This window comes from Gadus macrocephalus, chromosome 22 (assembly GCF_031168955.1).
Source record: "Gadus macrocephalus chromosome 22, ASM3116895v1".
NCBI classification, from domain to species: domain Eukaryota; kingdom Metazoa; phylum Chordata; class Actinopteri; order Gadiformes; family Gadidae; genus Gadus; species Gadus macrocephalus.
In genome coordinates, this window is record NC_082403.1 from 17737357 (window position 1) to 17755683 (window position 18327).

At 42.4% G+C, this 18327-nt stretch overlaps 2 protein-coding genes and 1 long non-coding RNA gene across 3 annotated transcripts; 1 reads left to right on the top strand and 2 right to left on the bottom strand.

Moving 5' to 3' along the window:
- Nucleotides 1-11935: 11935 nt before the first annotated feature.
- Nucleotides 11936-14495, top strand: tomm7 (translocase of outer mitochondrial membrane 7 homolog (yeast)). The gene is made up of 3 exons (XM_060043135.1): nt 11936-12233; nt 13771-13819; nt 14135-14495. Exons 1-3 carry the CDS (start codon nt 12131-12133, stop codon nt 14148-14150), a joined length of 168 nt encoding a protein of 55 aa, XP_059899118.1. The 5' UTR covers nt 11936-12130; the 3' UTR covers nt 14151-14495.
- On the bottom strand, nt 12077-13050 carry LOC132450937 (uncharacterized). The gene is made up of 2 exons (XR_009523941.1): nt 12590-13050; nt 12077-12498 (listed from the first exon to the last, which is right to left on the bottom strand). It is a non-coding gene; the product is annotated as an uncharacterized LOC132450937 (long non-coding RNA).
- Nucleotides 14496-14941: 446 nt separating the features above from the next.
- LOC132450935 (interleukin-6-like) lies at nt 14942-17063 on the bottom strand. Its single transcript, XM_060043134.1, has 5 exons — nt 16917-17063; nt 16644-16828; nt 16277-16372; nt 15624-15767; nt 14942-15477 (listed from the first exon to the last, which is right to left on the bottom strand). Exons 1-5 carry the CDS (start codon nt 16930-16932, stop codon nt 15286-15288), a joined length of 633 nt encoding a protein of 210 aa, XP_059899117.1. The 5' UTR covers nt 16933-17063; the 3' UTR covers nt 14942-15285.
- Between the last annotated feature and the right edge of the window lie 1264 nt (nt 17064-18327).

The following is an 18327-nucleotide window of genomic DNA, read 5'->3' on the forward strand; positions in this document are numbered from 1 at the left end:
ACAAACATGTGTAATCCAGGGCATATAAAGACTGGGACCGGAAAATAATTACTTACTCTCCATTGAAACCCATTAATATTTTCGATCTCAGAGGTCCGTCCCATGGGGGTCTACCGGAACCATGGACATATCCGGAACGGGCGGACTTAAAGGTGGGGTATGGGATTTGCGAAACGCCAGCAGATTTTGAAAATACACAACTCAAATGGTCCTACCCCTTCTCCTTCAACGCTGATTCTGACTCCACCCATTCCAAGTACATGGACGCGCAATCATGCACGAGCGAACACAGATGCGCGAGAGCGAGCCATTAGCTAGTTAGCTAGCTCCAGTAGCTACCGCAGGATAACAACAGAAGCTTGCTCTGGGTCACGAGCTTTGAGTACGTGCACAAAGGGGTCGCGCGGGGAGTGGGAGTGCAGTACGACTGTTTGATTGATGTAGGCCTACTTACTGTCCAATGCCACTCGGTGGGTCTGGAAATCATTGGCTGGAGTTTTCCGAGCCCTGCCCGTTCCACAGATGATTGACTTGTTTAATTTTCATGTCAGTACTTCTAACTCAGTGGCTGTAAGTGGGTTATGATAAGGATTTCAAGTAATTTTGCAAAAATGGCCAAAAAAGAGAATTCCATACCCAACCTTTAATGGCAAAGTCATCCTCCGGTAGAGCCAATGGGACATATGAGATCGAAAAATATGTTTTTCTATGGAGAGAAAGTAATTATTTCTTTCCCCTTATATGCCCTGGATTACACATATGTTGTTTTTTGGATTGAAATGATAATTTTTCATGCAATCTCACTGCTCCACTTCACCGCTTTTTTCCAGGGGGAGGATAAAAGCATCGAAAGAGCCTTGTGAAAACCATTATAATTGGGGCATGTGGAGAGTTTCAGTTATGCCGAGGGGGAGACAGGTCCACGCCAGTCGCAGCGAGCGTGACGTCACATATGAGACGTGTAGTCTTTCTCCTTGTGTTTTCTCTACAGCCTTTAACTGAGCAATTGCACAATAAACGGTCAAACTCTTGGCATGAAAAATTATCATTTCAATCCACAAACATATGTGTAATCCGGGGCATATCAAGACTGTGACCAGAAAATAATTACTTTCTCTCCATTGAAACCCATTCATATTTTTCGATCTCATAGGTCCCATGGGCTCTACCGGAAAGGGCGTGACTTCGCCACTCAACGTTCGACTTTGTGATTGTGTCAGGTGGCTAGAAGTTGTTATTGTTAGCTACATTGGCCTCTTTAGCAAACCAGCTCGACAACAAACAACACAACTTTAGATTGTATAGCACGCACAGCAAGACTGTGTCATACATAAATTGCCGACATAAAAATGAACAACGTGGAACAAACACAAAGAAAAAATCTCTTTACGAGCGCAGCCATTTTTGTTTTTGTTTGCCTCACTGAACTCGGTGGATTATCAGAATTCCGAAAGGGACCGACCGAAAGGGGGCTTGCCTCCGTGTAATGCCGCAAGAGAGCTGTGACATTTCCCTACTTGCAACTCGGCTGGTTTCCGAGACATCTGGAACACACTAGGGCTGTCAACGAATATTCGAAGTTCGAATATTCGTTCGAAATGTATCCAAAAACGCGAATTCGAACGTGAAAATTAATATTCGAATGTGAAAAAACACTCCCGCGGTACAAGCGCCTCTATCTGCTTTGTGAATGAGCCTGTCTGTTCGCGATGTCCCTCATAATATTCTAATGTGAAAAAACACTCCCGCGGTACAAGTGTAACAGACTAGTATTGTGAAGAGCGAATGTATTTTATCCCCTCGGGGTTTCCGTACTTGGATAGAGGTATTCCAGCTCTCACGCTGTGACTGGGTGACTTCTGATATGTACTAAGTAAACGAGACTATTTTCCCTTCCACGCTTGTGTCATTCTTGTCATATAAATATCTAAGTGCCAACGCTCGGTTACACAAGCGCCTATCTGCTTTGTGAGTGAGCCTCTGTCTGTTCGCGATGTCCCTCATAATATTCGAATGTGATATTCGAATAGTTCGAATTCGTGATTTTTTTCCAAACGAACATTCGAATGTCATTTTTTAGCAATTTTGACAACCCTAGAACACACCATCGGTTGTCAAAATCAGCCCCCAGTTGCCGAACGGAAGTAGAATCATCAGAGCGTCGTGTCGGGAGCAGAGTGGTAGATATAACCACTCTGCTCTCACTCTGCTCTCTCTATTGCTCTGGTCGTGAGGTGTCGTTTACGAGAACTTTTCGACGTAGCGAAAATGTTTTCCCCATAATTCCCAGCGATCTGAACCAGAGCCCGTCTACGAAGAGCCTGGGCAGTGGGCACTCCCTATACGCCCCATTGTACCGATCTTCGTTGTAGTTCCATTAGACATCCACTGGGTGTGATCGCGGGCGAGTCCAGAATGAATGGGAGTCTATGGGGCTAGACGGCTAAATATGTCTCTTTCACCTGCTTGTCGTTGAAATATCGCAAATATTATTGTAGATTTCGCAAGTTCAATATAGATTATAGTTCAAAAGTCGAATGAATGAATACTTATGTCCTTTCGATTTCTTACAAATACCATGGTCTATAATAGCATGGACAGTCGGGTCACAAGTTGATCTGGCTGCCTGCTCTTAGGAGGAAGATAGTTCTTACTGCAGCTGACTAAGTCTTCGGCTCAACGGCACAATGGAATGGAATCTCGATTTGAAATATTTTTCCCCCAAAATGTTATGAGTTCGAATCCCGTAATGTATGCTTTGTTGATCTGAATGTATGCTTTGTTGATCTGAATAAACTTATGTCTCAAAGTGATACCGCCTTGCGTCACATTGCGTTGCAATAATGCAATTAAGATTAAGCAATTGCATTGCTTAATCCGATCTAGCTGTCATGCATGTAAACGCATTAATTTCCGAAGTCGCTGCTTTGCTTACAGAGACATCCAGTGAAAGGGGACAACAACACCACATCAGGCGACCGAAATTATAGAATGAGCGCATAACAGTGTTGGGCTAGTTTCAAGCAGTGGAGGGAAACATTAGGTTTTGATTAACTGGATGTAAAGGCGTCTTATCTTTTGGAAACGCGACCAATGCATGGTCTTACTTACTTGGTGGTGGTTAGTGAGGTCCCCCCTTCACTTTAGGCGTCTTTGAGTGTTATTAACTATTATTATTCTTCATGTTTAACCTCTGTTTTCCTTTTATTCCTAGTCTGTTTTACATAGTTTTGAATGATGACTATATGCTCTGTAAGGTGACCTTGGGTGTCTTGAAAGGCGCCTCTAAATTAAATGTATTATTATTATTATTATTAACAACATGGATAGTAGGGTCACAAGTTGATCTGGCTGCCTTTCATGTTTTCAAGAAGAATTTGTGAATTTTAATATACTACGGCGGTTTTTTCCCAAGTGGGTCAACGGCACAATGGAATGGAATTGCGGTTTGTTATATTTTTTCCCCGCAATGGTATGAATTCGAATCCCGTAATGTATCATATTTTAAACATTCATTTTCCATTTATTTCGGCTTAGAACGGTTCTACGTGACAAGTTTCTTCCAATTACACTACAAAAACGAATGAGATTAGAATCTTTTGGACTTTTATTGAATAACCAATCAAAGAGGCATTCGCAAGGACAGCTACGTGTCTGGTCCCGATTTCGAACCTCTGGCGTAGCCACGACAACAAGCGAAGCATTCGGCTGAGGGTCACCAGTTAACATGGTCACCACTTGAACTGAAACACCGGAACTAACCAGCGAGTGCCCATTCTCCTCATATTAGACATTGGCCGTTTCTCAATTCCTAGCACGCGTACTACGGACTCGATGACTTGCAAGCACGTACTTGGCAAGTCCGTACTTCAAGCACAGACTTGCGAGCACGCGAGTACGTACCTGCAATTGGAACAGCAGCGGACTCGATGACGTCACCACCTCTGCTCGTCCGTTAACTGTGCTACGGCCTCATTTAGGCATATACTACTGAACAATATAAACAAATGATATAAAACAAAATCCCAGCCTCTTTCATTGTCAAATAGTATGTAAATATTCTGAATGAATAAAAATTGAAAAGATATGCGTGTCCTGTCATGTGTATGAGCTATACACACACGACTTTATATATATATATTTATATATTATCTTATATTATTATTATTATATTATATAAATATATATATAAGTTAAGAGTAACTTAAGCTACAGTTGTGCGTCTTCTCCATATTGTCCGCCATCGTACTGCTGCGAGTGCGAAATGCATCCTGGGATTTATAGCGATTGCAAGCACACACGAGCCACCTCCGATGCATGCTCGGTGAAACCGGCGAGATCGAGCACGCATCAAGAACACTTCCGGGTTTTACGACAGTACTCGCTTGATGCGTGCTTCGAATAGAGTGGCGAAGTCACGCCCCTTCCGGTAGGGCTCATGGGACCTATGAGATCGAAAAATATGAATGGGTGTCAATGGAGAGAAAATAATTATTTTCTGGTCCCAGTCTTTATATGCCCTGGATTACACATATGTTGTTTGTGGATTTAAATGATAATTTTTCATGCAAAGAAAACTAAAAATGTTCGTGAAGAAGTTTGATAATTTTAGGTTTTATGTGAGGCCGCTTTGTGAACTACAGCTCTTCGCTGCTCTAGACGCATATGATATACGTCACCACACCCGCCCTTGGAACTCGGCACAGAGATGGCGATCTCTCTGCCCCACTTCACCGCTTTTTCCAAGGGGAGGATAAAAGCATCGAAAGAGGTGAAAACCATTATAAATCGGGGCACGTGCAGAGTTTCAGTTATGCCGATGGGAAGATTGTCGGTCTTCTCCACGCCAGTCGCAGGGAGCGTGACGTCACATACGAGCCGTGTAGTCTTTCTCGTTGTAGTCACGTTGAAGTCACGCCCCTTCCGGTAGGGCTCATGGGACCTATGAGATCGAAAAATATGAATGGGTGTCAATGGAGAGAAAATAATTATTTTCTGGTCCCGGTCTTTATATGCCCTGGATTACACATATGTTGTTTGTGGATTTAAAGGATAATTTTTCATGCAAAGAGTTTGACCGTTTATTGTGCAATTGTTCAGATAAAGGCTGTAGAGAAAACACAACGAGAAAGACTACACGGCTCGTATGTGACGTCATGCTCCCTGCGACTGGCGTGGAGAAGACCGACAATCTTCCCATCGGCATAACTGAAACTCTGCACGTGCCCCGACTTATAATGGTTTTCACCTCTTTCGATGCTTTTATCCTCCCCTTGGAAAAAGCGGTGAAGTGGGGCAGAGAGTTCGCCATCTCTGTGCCGAGTTCCAAGGGCGGGTGTGGTGACGTATATCATATGCGTCGAGAGCAGCGAAGAGCTGTAGTTCACAAAGCGGCCTCACATAAAACCTAAAATTATCAAACTTCTTCACGAACATTTTTAGTTTTCTTTGCATGAAAAATTATCATTTAAATCCACAAACAACATATGTGTAATCCAGGGCATATAAAGACTGGGACCAGAAAATAATTATTTTCTCTCCATTGATACCCATTCATATTTTTCGATCTCATAGGTCCCATGAGCCCTACCGGAAGGGGCGTGACTTCGCCACTCTATTGGAACAGTAGGGTCCGACTGCGTCCTGCGTCCTAGAAATACACGCCCCTCGTGGGAAATACACGCCCCTCGTGGGAAATACACGCCCCTCGTGTGAAATACACGCCTATACAGAGTAGGGTCGGGGGCGTAGTCGGCCCTGATTGTTCTGATTCACGACGGCGTCTCTTCTCTTGTCGAACCTACTCCGGAGATGTAACGAACTGGTCAACAGCAGACAGCAGAAAGATGATTGCCTCGATTGATTTGGTAAGTGGACTGCATTATCAGTCAGAGATCGTATACTGTCATTGTTCTTGGTGTAGTTCTACTTTAAATTTTCATGTACACTCACAGCGTAATAATGTGTCGTCAATCCAACCACAAATTGGCTGCGTTTTTGGGATGTCTCTGCTAACTTTTCTTTTATGTTGATATTGCTTAAGCTTAACAGTTGTTGCTTTTCATGTTACCTATTTAATTGTTAAGTACCGCGTTTGATGCCGTGTTGGTTTTTGTCGCAATATACTCTCACTGGTTTGTATTGATTTGATTATCATCATTTCGCCGTGTTACCGATTTGAAGTTGTCATCCCATGGCTATGTGGTTAGCCCCTGACTTGCCTAGTTTCCCACACCTCATTTTGGAAGGTGGTCACGTTCCCCTGACTTGCCAAAGTTAAAGTCGTTACTAGGCAATCACGTTCCCCTGATTTGCCTAGTTTCCTTTTATGTTTTGCATCTTTCTCACTTTGCTGTCTAACCTGACAACTGTACAATGCTTGTCATCACATTTGTATTAGGGTTGTTGCGCAACAATTGATGCCTGGCACCTGGACCGAGGAGACTGGCTTGGACATTGAGGTAATAATTGCTGAGATAACAAGCACATCAGGAAAATGTGTGTAGGGCTATGACTGTTCATCGTTTTATGGCACAGGGTGTTCCACAACAACTATATGGCATCGACTGTGGAGTCTTTATGGTCATGGTGAGTTACCATGCTCCATTAATTTGCTTTATCATACCTTTTTTAACACGCAGCATTTTATTTTCTAATGTTCTAATGTTATAATGGCCACATTTTTTTCTAAGATGACTATAAACTAGTCTTAACTGCCTAAGCATGCCAATTGCTGGTAAAATCACACCCTGCCTATGATCACAACCCAACATTATTACATTCTATGTTCTACAGTACTCCTGGTACATTACCATGGACGCGCACTTCGATTTCAACGTTGTAAGTACTATCTGTGTGCTAGCGTCAGTATTTAGAAGCAGCATCATAATGGTTATGTGGTAAACTTCATTTTAATGTTCCTCTTCAGTTGGATATGCCTCATCTCAGGAGGTGGTGGTGCAAGCTCCTTTTGGACAACTACGGGATTGAAGGGTATGGATCTTAACCTACAAATGCAAAATAAATACATTTTTCATGTTGGCTTGGCAACCCTGTGTGTGTGTGTGTGTGTGTGTGTGTGTGTGTGTGTGTGTGTGTTGCGTGTTTTTTTTTCTTTGACTTTCTTTCTGTCTTTCTTTCCCTTTCTTTCTACTGCAGATGTGGCAAAAGATTCTGTCATTTCACCCAAGAAGGACACCAGATGGTGAATGGACTCCTGGCACCGGTGTTCCGGGTAACACGGAAGCGGAAGCGGAAGGTTTTGACCAAGGTAAGAAGTTATCTTATATACACCTATTGCTGTAATAACCCTAACCCGAAATATTGTAGAAGGGGCCCCTGCGAGATGTTTGGCTGCGCCACACACACACACACACACACACACACACACACACACACACACACACACACACACACACACACACACACACACACACACACACACACACACACACACATCTGCTCTGCCTCTGGGTCCCAATTCTGGGGGCCCTCTTCTCCGTCCCCTTAATTTTGTACTTTTTTTTGTGTTAACTTATACCTGCCAATGCCTCTTGTGTTTCCCATTTTTAATAATAATTGTATCCCTTAATGTTATTGCACATATTTTGTATTTACTTTTTTATTTACTTTAAATGCTTTGTGTAATGACCTTCCCTTTCTCTATAATAAAAAAATGTAGCCTACCCTTATGGCCTGAGTCATGTTTCCCTTACTAAGAATTCCCTATCGTATGCATAAGTATTGTCTGTAAACAATACAAGTGGAATAGGGGCGAAAATGTACAATTCTAAGGCTTGTATCCTTTAAGTAACTTTACTTTGTACCTCTGTAAAGCCAAGTATATGCATTTGACATCACAGTTATCAGTAAATGCAAATTCGGTTTCTCTTCATTACTCTTTGGTCAGCCTGACATTTTCAGAGTAAATTCCAATAAATATTTTTGTGAATATTAAGAGCCAGAATTTAAATGACACCGCCCATGAGCAAAGTATTACACTAACTTTTTAACTCCACTGTTAGTACTGTATATATAGCCAGATACAATAGGTCAGATGACTATAGTTGAATAGTTTTGTTCATCATTGAAAACTCATCAGTAGTAGCCCTCGTTAGCATACCATTGTGTGGTTTTGCGAGAGTAGGATGTCAATTATTGTTTTTTTTGCCAAGTACAGACACAAATTATTTTTCTTTCTTCAAGGCAGATGATGTTTTCCTGAAGGACACAATTGAGGCAGCAGCATGGTGCCAGTTGCAGACCTTCACCGACCACGTTTCTCTCCCGATGGTCATTGGGGTGGAAGGTGCAGAGCAGCAGGCATTATTAGCAGAGCTGAAATCCGTTGACCGCAGTTGCCCGGAAGAAAGCCTAAACAGGATTGAACCGTTCCAGTTCTTCTTCAATTCAAAGAAGGACTACGAAATGTTCTGTGTGGAGATGTTTGACCGGAGAAAGCTGAAAGTGTTTGCTTCTTGGGAGTAGCGACATTTTACCCATTGTTTTAATTGAACTGGGGGACCGGGGGCCGATTCTTTATGTTATCATTTATATAACCAGTTCTAAAACCATTTTCATTTGTCTTTATAAATAAAATGATGTCACGGTATTATCAGTTGTTTCTTACCAACTTGATAGTCTACACCACATTCTGTGCACATTTCACTGCCAGCCACTCTGACATGGTTCAGAAGAGTTAACGATGACGTTGGAAAATTACTCCCCGATCTCAGTAGGAAATCACAATCCTACGTTACTCCCCGATCTCAGTAGGAAATCACAATCCTACGTATTACGTCATCACGCTGAGAGGAAATCACAATCCTACGTATTACGTCATCACGCTGAGATTGGTCAGTCGAGGGGCGTGTATTTCCCACGAGGGGCGTGTATTTCTACACGGGGCGTGTCTTGCCAGGACGCAGGACGCAGTCGGACCAGAATGTCTAATATGAGGAGAACTGGCACTCGCGGGTTAGTTCCGGGTTTCTGGACTGGTTGCAGTAATAATCTTTGACCACGCGGGGCGCTCGTAGGCGAGTCCAGAATGAATGGGAGCCAACGGGGGTTTATCCTCAGAATCCACTTTTCTCACGATGTAATTTTTTGTCAAGTAATTTTAAAGTTGCTATCAAAGGGTGGGGTTAAGATAATAAACTCAGCTGAATATTGCATTTTTTAAGGTCATGTATCTGTTCTAAAAAGGCGTTAAAAACATGCGATGACGTCACACACTGTAATACTGTCAGAGGTACTGCTTTACGGCAGTTTCTAAAGCACTTCCCTTGTCCCGCAACGATAACACCAGCTGTTGGAGGTAAGGCTTTTTTTTTGCCCTAGTTACAGAGTTTTAGTGAGCTAATGTAAAAAAAAGAAATGCGTGAATGTTTTACATATGTATGTTACTTACAGAGAGTGTTTTTTCTAATCCTCACTAGTGCCGATGATAAAGCTTTTTTTTAGTAACGATTATGAGCCATTTCTTTCTCCTAAAATAGAAACCTGGATTAGAATCATAATTTTAAGACTGCATCAATTTAGTTTACATCAGTAAACAATCTGCTAGAGAGCAGTGTTCTGTTGTTCTCCTCATGCCTCTTCCTTTCTTGATCTCTACAGTCGGACCTTGATGCTGTGACAACGGACAAGTCTTCTTCCTCTGTCCTTTCCCCCTGCCTCTGTTCAGTATGTTCAGTGTTGTTAAATCATTTATCTTTTTTTTTTATTAGTTACTGTTCTTATTGTGTTCTTGTTAGTGTGATGTTTGAATAAACTTGCCTGTTGCAATGTTGGTATAATGTTTGTATAATTACTGTTATACAACTGTTACTGTTTCAATGTGATCCAGACCATATTTCTCATTTAACAAACATGTGTAGCTTATAATGTGTTGCATGGCAGAGCAATTACGGTATATTCAATGGCTTAAAACAAACCCATCTGTAAAGATCAGTGAATGCATAGAAATCAATGACAAGTGGTGTAGATGGTTTTCCCTCTGTGCAAGGTCATTAGCCCAAGTCCTACAAAAAAATAACGACTGTAATAGCAGATGTTGAAGTTGTTAAATCGTTAACTAACCATTTGTATGGAACAATCGGTTAAGGTAAATTAAGTGCTTGAGTCTCGACACTTTAGAGAATGTCTAGCGCGCAACTTGAATAAGCCATGTGCGATATTACCCGGGCTCCAGCGCAACTTTCATTACCAGGTGAAGCCTCAGGTAGCCTAGGACCATTCATACAGGAGCAAGCAAGAACGTTACCTTTTTCTGTCCTTGGTAAACGAAAAGACGGACAATCCGTTTCCACTGTAAGTGCAGTTTATCATTGCACATTTACGAGGCATTTCTTTTTTAAACTATCTTTATTTTCGAAAAATAGACTGACAGATTAAATGATATTGAGCGGGATATTGACTGTATTATTTAAGGTGGTCATACCGTACCTACCATGTATATAACACATTGAACATTGAACGAAAGAAATGGAAGAAATTCAATTTATGCCCATGTAGCCTACTTTCACCATACATACTATCTAAAAAATAAATGCAGGAAAATATAAATACAGTACTCAAAAATTGAGTTAACACGTTTCTGATTGCTCTTCAGCTTCAGATGCCGTAAGAGGGGTCTCTCTCTGGTCGTAATCAGTCGCAAATCCGTCCCTGACCAATCAGCATTCATTAGCAGAATGCTAGCGTGTATGGCCAACAACGGCCCAAACTGTAAGAAATCGAAAGGACATAAGTACTCACTCATTTGACTTTTGAACCATAATCTATATTGAACTTGCGGAATCTACAATAAAATTTGCGATATTTCAACGACAAGCAGGTGAAAGAGGCATAATTAGCCGTTTAGCCCCATAGACTCCCATTCAATCTGGACTCGCCCGCGATCACCCCTAGTGGGTGTCTCATGGAACTACAACCAAAATCGGTACAATGGGGCGTATAGGGAGTGCCCAGGCTCTTCTGCCCCATTTCCACTGCAGGGTGCGGAACGGATCGGATCGCAAAGGTGCGGTAGGGAGGGGGCGGTATAGCCCAGCTCAGTTCCGAGGTCGCGTTTCCACTGCCGACAGTACCCTTGGTGGTAGCCCGGATGTCGATCGCCGCGGCAGCTACGTAAACATCGTAAACAACGTCTTCCTCCCCAAGAATGCAGACGAGCGTCTCCACCTCCTTGTTCGCCCAAGCAAGCTTTTTACGCGACATGTTAATTGTAAAGAATAATACCTCGAGGCTACTGTTTGTTTGTTTTTATCCCCGCGTCACCCGGAAGTGACGATTCTGTCGACCAATCAACGGAGGGGGGGTGTAGCTAGAATTTCACGGGACCCTTTCAGGCGTCTGGTCTCGTTTTGGGTACCGCAACAGAGGAGTCCCGAGAATGGGGCCGGAACGGGTACGGCAAAGTCCGGGTCACGCCCACTTTTGGCGGTGGAAACGCGACCCGACCCGCACCTTTGCGATCCGATCCGTTCCGCACCCTGCAGTGGAAACGCGGCATTCGTAGACGGGCTCTGGTCGGACCCTATTGCAGTGGAACAGTGCTCGGGCAACGACTGATGACGTTTCACGAGTCCACGAGCACACGAGCACGCACAAGTACGCGAATTGAGAAACGGCCATTCTCTGTCTGAACTCGCCACCATGCATAAGACCTGAGCAACGCCTTGAAATCACGCTTACGGTATTCAGTATTCAGCTTCCCAATAAAAACGTGCCTAATGTGCAACAAACACCAAAATCCCAATACTTGACTAACGTTAAATCGGTACTGCGTCAATATTTAATCGCACAATGTTACAGATTACATCGACCTCTAGATGACGCGCTTTGGCCTATTCACCCACGACACTATTCTCGGGTTTACGGCACTCTATCCCCGAGGGAAGTCACCAAACAGTGTTGCCAGTTTGGGCGGGACAGTTTGCCGAATCTGTCAACAATGACTGCAGCTCGTTCGCCGTGCTGTAGCCAGGTTGGGCCCGATTTTCAGCCCAATCTGGCAACCCTGTCGCCCAGTCCGCTCTTCACCCAGTCCGCTCCGCTCCTGTCAGCCTGCTGCTTGTAATCCACACGAAGCTGCCTGCCGCGTCTGAAGCTCTGCCTTTGAGCCATGGCTAAACTGAGTAAAGAGACCAAGCAGCGGCTGCAGCAGGTCTTCCAATGCGGCCAGTTCGTCATCCGATGGGGCTTCATTCCTACGGTGCTCTACCTAGGTCAGTGTCTTAACATTCGGGGGTTATCTGTCATTTTGTGTCAAGCTAGCAATGTAGCTTAGCATATTTGCCTATCGACCATGTGTTGGTAAAATGCGTGATCACACGCGGGGATGCACGACAGTGTTTATCCGTATGATGGTAAAATAGAAAGGCCGGGTTGTCTTTACGGTCTTCAGACCTTTCTCTGGGAGTCAGTGCCTCCTTTGTAGGAGTGTCTGCTGGGGCTTCCTCGGATTATCCTTGAGACAATCAACAGTGAGGCCTGAGGAGAATACAATAAAAATCATATTCATCAGTCATCATAGTTAGTGGCCCTGCCATGTATTAGTGTGCATTCAGCTGCAGGTCTTTACTTATCCGTTTTTGACATCAACATATCTGTGGCGATATATTGTGGCTATTGTGGTTGGAGTCTGGTAGTTCTGCTGAGACGTGTGTGGCTTGTCCTTCACTCTGTGGTGGGCGGTGCTTGAGGGAGGAGTTGTCTGCGATGAACGTGCATCCGTTGAAGATATCATCAGGGACGCTCATCGACTCGTGACCTCTAAATTGATCGCGGGATTGCAGGAGAATGCTGCAGATTGTCGACATACCGGTAGATGTTTCGTTATCAATTTCATCATACAGGACTTCCTGTCTCCGGTTGGGAAATACTTCCCCAGTCATACTTTAAATATCCGGGGAAACTTTAGTCATCACCTAAAATAATTCATTAATTTGCAGCCATCCAGTGAGACGCATCTGTGGGGGTAATCCTCCCACTGAGCTGTCTCTCCTGGAGCCAAATCCAACAACCAGGCCCATTCCCAGTTTGCGTTAATCCTGGCACAAAAAACATGTGTCAGACCCTCTTATTTCCCGTCTGTATGGGAAAAGTATCTTAGTCTTAGACTTACAGTAATAAAGTATTTCAAATGCTGTTTCAGGATTGTTCGCAAATGAAGGGCAAATGAAAAATTTGTCTCTCCTTCGAGAGACAAACTACTTGGTCACAGTAGTAACCTTTTACAGTGTACAAGTATGCTGTATAATGTTAATCCAACTCATTCTTGTAGAGTTGGATATGGTTTGGTCTGCAACTGCAACTAACAATTATGAATCTATCTTTGTAGTATACAGGAAATGGGTTAACCTAGTGATTGTTAGTTCTTGGCATTTGGCTGTTGTACCGACAGTGTCGGCGATATATTTGTTTGTACTCTTCATAGCCTATTATCGGGCTGGTGCTCGGGTTAGCCATCATAGGCCTGTATCGTGGAAACACCAACAGACTCTTGTTTGTGTATCAGCTATTGTTTCTGGCTCAGCCCTTAATCCAACGTTAAGATATTGTTAACACACTGAACCATGCAGATTGGACCTTGTGTTTTTTTTTTTATTTGTGATCAGTTTTTGCCAGATTCTAATTTACGTTCGAGCCTCCTGAGTGGTCGGCAGGATGCGTTATAGCCTATGAGTATGATGCGTTATGAGTATGATGCTCCATTAGGCTGTACCTGATGGGCTCAAACAATACCTTTTTTTTTAATTTCAGGCTTCCAGCGTGGAGCGGATCCCGGAATGCCTGAACCCACAATTCTGAGGTGTGTACAAGATGTCACTTTGAGGACCAAACCTGTGATCATACCATTGTACCCTTCCCTCCTGACTAAAACCTCAGTTAACAATATAACATGGCTAAATAACTTCCCTGTTCTTGTAATACAGCCCTTTTGTCTTTTTGAATCAATGTCTTGGTCAGTTTGGAGTTTGTTGAATAATTGCAGTGCTCTTATCACAAAGATCCTGCTATATTGCTGGACAAATGACATGGACAAAGCATTGTCCGCTTCAAGTCTGAAGGGATGTTACCAGGTTTACCATGTTTATTCTGTTTTATCTCTTCAACTCTCGACTAGTTTGCTATGGGGCTGAGGAAGGCTCTGCACGCGACCCATCCACTCATCCATCACTGTGGCGGGCCGGACCCTCGGGAAGTCAAGTGGATAACAATGGACTGTTCCTGTAATAACTAATGGCCCTCAGAAATATAGTATATATAAAATACATAGAATATGGTATCTGTATTTATGTCTGAATTGCAGATGACCAAGGGAGTAATGTGATTGTCGGAGGTGCATGACTCGTCTTTTTGTTAATCCATTTATATTTGTGTAATGCTTTGTTTGCATATGCATTATTATTGTACGCATATCTGCATACGTTGGAAATGGCTGTTTTTATCCTGGAGATTCTGACAATAAACCTTCAGTGAGATTAGTGTCTTGTGTATCTGCATATCACATTTTATTTATTTTCAAGATTTCCTTTCTTCATCTTAGTTTGATACACGCAACAATAAAGGCTGTAGAGTAATATTGTACAGAGTCCCTTGACTACCACTGAGGTCTGGTGGTCAGCAACACAGAGTACTGTTTGGACTGTGAGGTTCATTCCTGGAAAAACATTAATTTGTTAAGTTATGGTGGCCCCTAATGGGTTTGCCTGCTTTGAACTCTCCCTGGAACATTTTACCCTATGTTTATGCTATATTCTTAGCTATAGGTAAAATCTTGTGTGTGCATGGGAATTTTTGTAACTATGACTTAAAAATGCACATCATAAAGACTAATTGTATTGGAAAAAATTTTATTAACACACGTACAAAAATAACTTAACAAAGTTGAAATAAAGAAAAACTAAATATTCTTGAAAACTGACACCGGTGTAGCTTCTGCTTTACAAGTCATATTTTTTATAAATATTTAGAAATATATTTGCATCATTGAAATATAAATAATGTTAACTTACAACTGGCTACAGTACATTCAAGTTAAGGAAATACATTATAAAGATCCATTGTAAAAGTGACTTCAAAAATGCAAAGAACAAGACAAATATGTTCACCATAAATATCATAAATTAAAATTTACGAAATAACCTAAATAACAGTCGCAACTCATTATGCTTGACAAGCAAAGGCAATTTTCCACTTGTAGATCACTCTGAGCAGCATTGAAGGTTTAATGGCTTTGATTGGACTGAGCTGAGCTGTACTTTGTGAGCCACTCTATGGCCTCTGATGATTGAACTTCTCCTTTCGACAGAGGTCGCGGCTGCTGTCAACCAGGAACAGGTGCAGTTTGCGCAGGATGCTGTGTGCGGTGACCTTCCTTTGAAACGTGTTGGTGTTTTCCAGACCTTGCAGTATGCTCTGGGCCTCGGTGTCACTGAGCACTGTTAGGCGCTCCGGGTGCCTCATCTGTTTGGCAAACAATCAATAAATAATTATTTAGTTTTAAACAGGACTATTTTTGACTGTGGTAGTATAAAGCCCTTTGTGCCCTGTTGCGTTGTCCAACCTGGGCCAACTTGTGTGTAATAGAGCAGTGGTAACTCCGTTCTCACCTTTTCCTTAATGAGATGAATCAGAAGGTCACTGTTGTACTTGATGTGCGGTAGAAGGGCATTGTCGGGGTACTCCTTCTTCACATGCGTCAGCAGCACCTTATACTTCTGCAGACCCTGCAGCAGTCTCAAGAGACAGGCCTCCTGTACAGGAGCAGAGGAGAGAGCAGGTCAACCTCCAAGGCACGTCATGATGGTTTAATATTGGCCTGAAGTATTTGTATATGAACAGAAAAGGGCCAGCCGCCAGGCTCTGTTAACGTATATATCGGGAGTCAAGGTATGTCTCTCTTAGTGATTATATATGACCTACAAGGCTGAACATACCCAAAGCCTCTATTACCCAAATGAGATGTAATTCTACACATACTATTGTTTACATTTATTTCTGGGATACAACCCTTTACAATTCCATGGAACAAAGTCACAAAGCTAAATAATGACAAAGTAACATTTGTTTTGCCTGTTTCCAAGTATAATTGGCAATAATAATAAATATCTCCCTACATAGGTTGAATGATATTTATGTAAACTCTCACTCATGCTGAGAGAATCACTTCTCAGAAAAATTCAAGCAATGATTTTATTTTCATTTTTCATTCATTCTCTTTATATGATTTATTACATTAAGTGTATAGGCCCCCGGGCTTTACCTTGTTGATGGTGACCGGGCAGCCTGCAGGAGGCGAGGGGATTTCGGTTCGTTCCAGAAAGTCATAATTGGCCTCAATTGAGAATTCATCTTCAAACTGGAGGAGTTTGAGAAGAATGGTGAAATGTAGATGATGACTACAGAAGATGTAGGACTACAGTTATTATAGGTATCGCAGACCTGGGTATCGACAGTCCTGTTTCCCATTTTGTCGTCTTTACACCATTTCATTCATAAAAATAAATGAGCCGATATTATGACACATTGATTTGACAGCAAATCAATTCAATATCAAATTAAAGTAAACCAACAAGTAAAATGACCACGTTACACGGTAGATTATTTCTGCTGCCATCAGGACCGCTCACCTGTTTCTTGTGACGCGTGGTGGACGCGATGAACACACCCCACACCGGGGAGTCGCAGAGCAGCCCCTCGGCTTCAAGCACCTGACCCGGAGGCTCTCCCGACGGACGGTCCAGCTGGGCCAACGGGGCGGCCGAGGTGAACCACGCTAAAGTCCCCAGTGTTATCGCAGAGAGCAGAGGGAGGTCTGCAAGAAAGAGGATATAGTGAGGATAAACCACACACACTCACACCAGAACAGCGCATGAAAAAAGTCTCGCCTACACAACACCTACTTGATAAAGAAGTCATGTTGCGATGCGAACTTCAACTTGTTGAATACCTTATCTTGAGGAAGAGTCTATTTATTCCACGGATTTGCGGATGTTACGGATAACTTCGTTACCACCCAATTCTGCCTGCCCCCGTATTCGCCCATGACTTCTGGATATTTTATTGGGGCGTCTGGGATGTGCTGTCATGGGCCTGTGCGTAAAGAATATGGAAACCATTCATCGATCCTATCGAGTGAGTCAAGTGTCTTAGTCAGCAGAAAACTACTTAAAGGGGAACTATGCAACTTTTCTGGTTGAATTTACCTTAATATAACAGGTTAAGAGTCATTGTGATGGTTTCATAACACTTTATGGGTCGATTGGTCGCTGTTTCGACTTCCCCTAGCGCAGGGGTTTTCAAAGTGTGAGAGAGTGAGCCCCCCCTCAGAGAAAATAATTCATCTGAGCCCCCCCCCCCCCCCCAAAAAAAAGTTCTAAAGACCTGTGTTTTGAAAGCTATCTTAATTATTTTACACATTTTAAACATCTCTGATCATAATTTTAAAACATTTGAAACATATTTTTTTTTAACATTTGAAACATATTTTTTAAACATTTTAAACATATTTCTGAAACATTACAACTTCTTTGTGCGTTTTTAAACACATTTCTTAACACAATTTAACAACTTTATCTAAGCATGTTTTAGCTTAACCTTTTTTAAATACATTTGAACATCTTAACCTGTGTAAACTGCCAGTTTACACAGATTCATTCAGGGTCCCCGACTCTGAATTTTCAGAGTCGAATCAGATCTGCTTTTTCAGTCCAGAGATTCGACTATTCGGCGAGGTTAAATTATTATAAGCAACTGAAAACGATGCCGGTTTGAAACTAAAACTGTGATTCTGAAAAAAGTATAAATGCTATCAAAATTCCATTTGGATAGTATTGAAGATACAAGTGTGTAGATTTGTTCAATGGTTTGAACGATGGTAAACGGTTGAAAAATGAATGAGTTACGATGTCTAGAAGTAGGTGTATCAGAATGGGCTGACGTCTTCAATGAAAACAGCTGAAAACGAAGCGATATGAAACTAAAACTGTGATTCAGAAGAAATTTTTAAATGATAACGAAATTCTGTTTGGATATTATTGAAGATACAAGTGTGTCGATTTGATAAATGGTTTGCACGAAGATAAACGGTTGAAAATTGATTTAGTTAGGTTACCTTAACAGTTGAAGTACGATTGATGATTTGAATAATCGACTTTCAGGTTTTTCTTCGGGTTTATTTTTTTCTCACGTCGCGCCCCCCCTGAAGAACTCTGGGGGCGCGCCCCACAGTTTGAAAACCACTGCCCTAGCGCATCTTGGCGGAAAAAGTGAATATGCACATTTCTGCCGGCGACCCGCCGCCCACTCTCGCTG

What these genes read in the sequence shown, in the direction of transcription:
- LOC132450935 (XM_060043134.1), bottom strand. An exon ending in GCCCGGTCACCATCAACAAG is followed by an intron (nt 15,768 to 16,276) that starts GTAAAGCCCGGG and finishes GCTCCTGTACAG; the next exon opens with GAGGCCTGTCTCTTGAGACT. An exon ending in TTCATCTCATTAAGGAAAAG is followed by an intron (nt 15,478 to 15,623) that starts GTGAGAACGGAG and finishes TTTGCCAAACAG; the next exon opens with ATGAGGCACCCGGAGCGCCT.
- tomm7 (XM_060043135.1), top strand. Translation starts at nt 12,131, where the DNA reads ATGGCTAAACTGAGTAAAGAGACCAAGCAGCGGCTGCAGCAGGTCTTC. An exon ending in TCCTACGGTGCTCTACCTAG is followed by an intron (nt 12,234 to 13,770) that starts GTCAGTGTCTTA and finishes TTTTAATTTCAG; the next exon opens with GCTTCCAGCGTGGAGCGGAT.